The 7,359-nt window shown below is 40.5% G+C and overlaps 2 protein-coding genes across 2 annotated transcripts in view; both read right to left on the bottom strand.

Moving 5' to 3' along the window:
- LOC119789229 (neuroligin-1-like) overlaps positions 1–4,589 on the bottom strand; it is a 161,458-nt gene extending 156,869 nt beyond the window's left edge. Inside the window, exon 1 of the mRNA XM_038294044.1 lies at positions 4,183–4,589. The gene's annotated coding sequence lies outside the window, so the exon portion shown is untranslated. The remainder of the gene's footprint in view (positions 1–4,182) is intronic.
- LOC119789247 (keratin-associated protein 16-1) lies at positions 1,304–2,089 on the bottom strand. The gene has a single exon (XM_038294068.1). The coding sequence runs from the start codon at positions 2,087–2,089 to the stop codon at positions 1,304–1,306; it is 786 nt and encodes a 261-aa protein (XP_038149996.1).
- Positions 4,590–7,359: the final 2,770 nt, after the last annotated feature.

Genomic DNA, 7,359 nt, shown 5'->3' on the forward strand with positions numbered 1-7,359 from the left:
CTATTTCCTGCTGTCTCAGTAAAGAAAGATGCAAATTTCAATTACTGTAATGGTTTCTTCACAGCTTCATTAGAAATAAAGAACATTCTGCAGTTTTTAGAAACCAATGATCCAAAACACCAAAGTTCAGCCTCAACAAAGTCAGAATAACTATGAGAAAAATGATTAGATTTAATTAAACTGACATTATTTCCTGTTTATTTAAACTGACATTATTTCCTGTTTACTTAAACTGACATTATTTCCTGTTTATTTAAACTGACATTATTTCCTGTTTACTTCTGGAAAGACATGAAACATTTTATATTTGTAATATTAAGACTGACGGCCACAGACTTGATGCAGCGTCATCTTTATTTAAAGTTTTGCTTTTAATTATACTTCAGTAAACGTCGAGCCTTGTAACCTTTTTTTATTCTGGTTAATCTTCTAAAAAGAAAATCTATACTGGTTATAGGAAAGATTTCCTTTAGTGGAAACTATGAGCCATGAACTTCCTCTCAAGCTGTGAAAAAAAAAACATCTTTTTATTTGGAGGATAACCCTCAAATAGTTTCTATCTTCATCTAAATACTGATTTTCATATCTTTTCAAAACTGTTCAAAATTCTGTGCAGAAATATGGTTTCATGTTCTAGAAAGACTGGTTCTATGATGACTGATTCTAAACCTGGAGGTTTGCAGGAAGTTCCTCTTCATCTACAGAGCAAAATCAGGCCAACCATGAGACGCAGTTTTCCTCTGAATGCTGCATTTAAAGGTTTATACTGGAGAATCGTTGCTTTTTCACCTTCTGCTTTGGGAGAAGGATCCAAACTATCTGGTTATGTGAGGGAGGAGATCACAGCCAGGCTTAATATACAACCTATTACAAAGTTAATGCCGCACATAGAAAATGCTGTAAAGAGAAGCATTAGAGTTTGATGGCTCCTGGAGCTGACAGAGCAGCCGTCTGTGACGCTCTGGATGTAGAAATGTGCTCTCTGCATGAAGCTTATCGTAACCTTAGGTCTGCAGAACGAGACCGCATCGTCACCTGGATGACTTTAGTCAGGATGGAAAGCCACGCCACGCCATGTCTCCTGATTTAATAAAACAATCTGCTAACTGCTAGAAGGTCCCAAGCATGATGTATCAATTAATCAGCTATAGATATAGAGCATGTTAGAAGCCAGCAGTGATAAACCATGATCTTCAGAAAAAACATTAAACCAACGGAACTCAATGGCCTTAGAATGAGTTGGAAACATGATGAGCAAAAAGGCGGAGACGCCATTGGACGGATGAGAGCTGAGAAATGTAGATCAGACCCCCTGGGACACATTGGGACACATTGGGACACCCTGGGACACATTGGGAACACACTGGGACACTTTGGGACACACTGGGACACATTGGGAACACACTGGGACACATTGGGAAACATTGGGAACACACTGGGACACATTGGGACACATTGGGACACTTTGGGACACACTGGGACACATTGGGAACACACTGGGACACATTGGGAAACATTGGGAACACACTGGGACACATTGGGAACACACTGGGACACATTGGGACACTTTGGGACACATTGGGACTCTCTGGGACACACTGGGACACATTGGGACTCTCTGGGACACTTTGGGACACATTGGGACTCTCTGGGACACTTTGGGACACACTGGGACACATTGGGACTCTCTGGGACACACTGGGACACATTGGGACTCTCTGGGACACTTTGGGACACACTGGGACACCTTGGGACACTCTGGGACACACTGGGACACATTGGGACACTCTGGGACACTTTGGGACACACTGGGACACATTTGGAAACATTGGGAACACACTGGGACACATTGGGAAACATTGGGAACACACTGGGACACATTGGGACTCTCTGGGACACTTTGGGACACACTGGGACACATTGGGACTCTCTGGGACACACTGGGACACATTGGGACTCTCTGGGACACTTTGGGACACACTGGGACACCTTGGGACACCTTGGGACACTCTGGGACACACTGGGACACATTGGGACACTCTGGGACACACTGAGACACATTGGGACACTCATGTCCCTCCCTCCACATATTGATACAAAAACACACCAAGATCAGAAAAATAAATATTTATAGATAGATGATAGATAGATAGATAGATAGATAGATAGATAGATAGATAGATAGATAGATAGATAGATAGAGGATAGATAGATAGATAGATAGATAGATAGATAGATAGATAGATAGATAGATAGATAGATAGATAGATAGATAGATAGATAGATAGATAGATAGATAGATAGATAGAGGATAGATAGATAGATAGATAGATAGATAGATAGATAGATAGATAGATAGATAGATAGATAGATAGATAGATAGATAGATAGATAGATAGATAGATAGATAGATAGATACATAGATAGAGGATAGATAGATAGATAGATAGATAGATAGATAGATAGATAGATAGATAGATAGATAGATAGATAGATAGATAGATAGATAGATAGATAGATAGATAGATAGATAGATAGATAGATGTGTATAATATTTGTCTACAAATAAAATCCAATCAAAGTTCATTAAAAGTTCAGTCTTGTTTCTATCAGACCAACAGGAGAATAATTGGGTTTTGTGGCTTTTTTCTGTTCCACTGACTTTATTGGGCTGAATGAGGAGAATCATTCAGCATCTATTTAGATTTTCTAGCTTCCAGGATAAAACATTCTGGGTTCAAATTCTTTCTTCCATCTATTTGTGAATTTCTAACCACAGAGAATGAAGCTGCTGTTTGGGTTTTTCACCATCTGTCTGATTGTGAGTAAAACCAAAAATATAAATGGAATTATTATTCAGATGCATAATCTGAAGAATGATATCATTTCACCAAAAAATATAAAAATAATCTGGTTGATCATTATATTATTAGAATAACATCAAAAATTATCATTTGAAAATGTAAAGATGTAACAATAAACCAACAGAACTACTGTGGATCCTCCTCATCATTATTCATCAAAGATCTGTAACAATTATTCTCATTAAAATACCAGAAAGCTTCTTATGTTTTTAAATATTTAGATATAATGTAGTAGAAATACTAAACTAGATTTGATGTTTGCTGAGGAAATATTTGCTTAATGTTAATATTAAATGGTTCATGGACTGAATTTGGTGCTTTGGTCATTTAGCAGAGAGAGAGAAATGATGAAGGTCACGTGACACAGCTGTCAGAATGTAAAATCATCTTTTTGACAGGAAGCAAAAAACAAATAGAGAAAAATATCTGATTACATTTGTTGCAAAATGTTACGTCACTGGCTGAGAAACCTGTGTGTCCTATTGGACAGTTTAAAATCAGCAACTGTTTGATGTTTTTGTTATTTCATGTTAGTGGTCTTTATGGGGGGGGGGGGGGACAAAGCTTCATCTTTCATAGATTCCGATCTTTGAATTCAACACATCCAAGCCTCCGTTTCCATCCACGCACAGACACGCACTCTCACAGCTACCGCATTCATCCCGTTTATATGGTGATGGTGCCCCCGCAGTGGCCGACAGGCGCAACTTTCCTCCCCCCCTTCTAGTCAGGAGAAGATAGAGACCTCTATAGTTCCTCTAAACTGCAGCTTTACCTGCATTAGAACATCCAGCAACATTTCAAAATGCGCCTTTCTATAAAATCCGTAAAGATGGCAGCTTGGTCTGCAAGTAGGTCTGATAACCGTTAAACCTGAGCAGCGACAGAAGCACCGTCAGGAGGAGAGGAGCCCCTGAAGGAGGCTGTATTATCAGGCTTCCAAACTCCCAGCAAATGCTTGCAGACCCAGAGCTTGGCTGTTTTACGCAGCGGCTCAGTGCGCAGCTCTGTGCGTCCATGCGCTCTGAGCGCAGAGCGATTCCAAAGTGGCGACAGAAGGAAAAACAGGAAAGATGTGCATTTCTCTCCGGTTCCCAACAAGGATCACCAGGCTTTCCAAAAAAACCACAAGACAGGAATGTTCATCCTCCTTTTTCTCCAAGCCACACAGGTTCACCTGAACTTACCGACCAACACTTCTCCACATCTAAACATCAGCCCACTGCATCTCAGCGGCTTCATTCCATGGAGGATGATCATGGAGCCGAATGATCAACGCTGCTGGACCTTAAAGAAGTGAGTCTAGAGGTGAATTTACCGTCAGAGAAGATCCGCTGCGCCTCTTCTTGCCTCCCACTATATTCCTCTTTGCGTTCCGTCCCGTTAGGATAAGGTCCTCCCAAAAAGCTCCAGAGGAAAGAAAATCCGCTCCAGCGTTTGGGAATCAAGCTGCTCCGCTTCTCACTCCAGAGGGAAAAACTCAGCTCAGATTCACACGCGTGGAAAGGAAAGGAAAAGCTCCCATTAGTCCGTAAATCCAAAATATCTTTTCTTCTCTAAGATCTGCTGTGATTTTCTGGACGCGCATCGCTCTACATCTTAATGAAGGGATGTTGGAGGAAAGGAGACAGAATTTTCTCCCCATCGTCGCTCCTCACGATTCAGGCTGATAGAACAGCTCCTCTCTCCCTCTCTCTGGCTCCCTCTCCTCCTCCTCCTCCTCCTTCAGCTCCACAGACTCTGCTGTCGCAGGCTTTCATGGAGCAGAGACGCGCCTAGCGGCCTCACAGGGAACACCACAACCAGGCCCCCCCACCCTCACCCACTGCTCTTAAAGGAACATGGGAGAGGGAGACTCATTAATCAGCCTTTTGAGGAGCAATTTATGTAATTAAAGAAATGCAAAAATAAGAAAGCAGAAGGAAAAGAGCAGCATGTCTATGACAGGCAGCCAGAAACTACAGATTCTATTTTATTACCATTTTTAGAGAAGAATTTCACAACTAATTAGAATCTTATGAAAGTGAATTTTTTTGTTAAACTATTTTTAAAATCTTTAATATCAATCTATTCTTTATTTTAATATCTAGCATGTTTTCAAAGAGAGATTTTTGCTAAAATTGTGGAACAAACTTCTCAACATGTATTGAGGGGTTTTCTTATGATAAGCAAAATAAGATGCTCTTCTGATTATTTCTGGGGTAGAATTGATTTTAGACTTTCTGACGGTGAAAGAAGTTTGTTAAAACAGCAGCAAACTGAGTTTATTTAGGCAAAATAAGAACAAATTCAACCAGAGTCCCCTGAATACCGACATATCAGTGTATCGATCCGGTAGTTCTATCATCAGTGATTAAAATGTTAATTTATAATTGCAGAGCTGCATAATTTATGACGTAGACAACTTTTACTTTTAAACACAGTGTAAACAAAATGACATTTCATTGTGCACAGCTCTCAGAACATGTCCATTCATAAAGTGCAGCAGTGATCAAATATAAACAGCATGGGAGAAAAATCACGGAGCAAAAACGCATTGATGTGGAAGTTCAGAGCTTTAATATCTATGGTGCAGATCTGCCGTGTTTTGGTTTGGTGTCATCAATGTGATGCAGAGTCTGAGACAGGATTTAGAGTTTCATCAGCTCAGCAGTCTGATGGCGGTGGGGAAGAAGCTGCTGCAGAACCTGCTGGACCTGCATTGAATGATGTAGCCTAATCAAATGAATTGCTTTAAGTAACAAAAAACTGGTTAATTTAGTGAAAGACTAAGTTTGGATAACAGCTGACGGATGGAAGAAGACTTCTACGTCAGTCTGGAGAACTTAGAAAATGTGTTCGTACCTGAAAGATAATTAGAAATAGGAGAAAAATGATGAAGATGGTGAGAAAACTTTCATAACTCATTCTATGAATATGTACTGCTGCCAAACGCTCAACCAGGAGCAAATCCTGTAAAGTTAATGACTTTATGCAATCAGATGCTTTCTTTCTTAGATAGAAAACCAATCTGACCGTATGATCTGATTGAACCTTCTCTGTACATTTCTTGCAGAAGACAATTCTTGTGAATCGGCATTTTATAAATAAACTGCAAGGAATGAAAGTTTCTTACATCTGACCAGCTAGAGAATAAGGGCTACAAAAAATATAAATTATATATGTTTTTCTGTCTTTAGGGATTTGATTGATTTCATTTTAACACCATTAAATAATGGTACGTATAGTAATTTTGTTTTGTATGATAGGCCAACTATAGAGCTGCTTATAATAAAAAGGTGGGTGCAGCAGTAAGGTTTGTATTTTCTTCATTGGCCTGCCAAGTCACAAGATATGGAAAGATTTGAGCGATTAAAAAATGTCCACCTCTGTTGAGATGCTGTTCTTTCATAATTCTGTTCAAACTTCTAATCTGTGTCATTCAGCAACATCTGCTATGAGATTTACTGTTAGACTTAAACAGAAACTGCACGACGCAAATACTGAATTTAATGACCAAAAATGAAACTTCCCGGTGGGATTATATTTTGTGTGGCAGTTTTCTCTGTGTTTGTTCTGTTGTGACCTTTCCTCTCATACTTCACAATGATAAGGCAGATTGCCAAAACAAAGGAGTGAGTCAGGAAGGTAGTGAGTGAGAATATGATCATCTCATCAGTTACAATATTAACTAACAGTGATGCATGAGTCAGAATGACTTAAAATGGGAGGTTATAGTCATTTGAAAAGGTCCTGGCATACCTTTTTCAAGAGTTTGAGTGAATGACTGGCTAAGTGGGAGGAGTATTCAGAAATGTGTGGGTTTCATTTTCTTCTAACCACTTTTTGTTCTGGCCCTGAGCAAAGCCTGGGGAACTAGAGCCAGGAAGTCATAAACAGGACAGATGGACCCAGTATCCAAGGTGAGACAGACAGTGGGAAAGTTCAAAACGCTGCATGAGGGGGACGGGACGCTACCCCATCCCTGACACTCTGCAGGGAGAAACACAGGTTAGTGACCACAATCATCTAACGGGAGACGATTATCTGTGTGAGTCACTACCTGGTTTAACAGTTCAGTCCATCGTCTCTGAGGAAGGCAGGAATGATTTGTTCCTGGCCAACATTCAGCTCCTCTCCAACAGCCTGACTGGCTTTGAGGAGGTGTTTATTAAGTGTGTTGTCGTCCTTCACCTTCAGTCTGCTGCCCCAGCATGCAACAGCATAAAGGATGGCACTGGCCACCACAGACTCATAAAACATCTGTAGCATTGTCCAGCAGATGTTGAAGGACCTCAGCAGCCTCAGAAAACAGAGATGGCTCTGGCTCTTCCTGTGTTTTAAGTCCAGTCCAGTATATTGTCCAAGGGCGCCCCTAATTATTTATAATCCTAAACATTGTCCATGTTGATCCCACAGATAGAAACAGGGCTCACAGGCCTCAATCCTTCTCAGATCCACCAGCAGTTCCTTGGTCTTTGCCACACTGAGCTGCAGATGGTTCTGATCACACCAG

This window comes from Cyprinodon tularosa, unplaced genomic scaffold, assembly GCF_016077235.1.
Source record: "Cyprinodon tularosa strain WSP-4 unplaced genomic scaffold, ASM1607723v1 ctg1094, whole genome shotgun sequence".
NCBI classification, from domain to species: domain Eukaryota; kingdom Metazoa; phylum Chordata; class Actinopteri; order Cyprinodontiformes; family Cyprinodontidae; genus Cyprinodon; species Cyprinodon tularosa.

Bases quoted from the DNA above. Each gene is read 5' to 3' on its own strand.
- LOC119789247 (XM_038294068.1), bottom strand. From the start codon at position 2,089: ATGTGGAGGGAGGGACATGAGTGTCCCAATGTGTCTCAGTGTGTCCCA.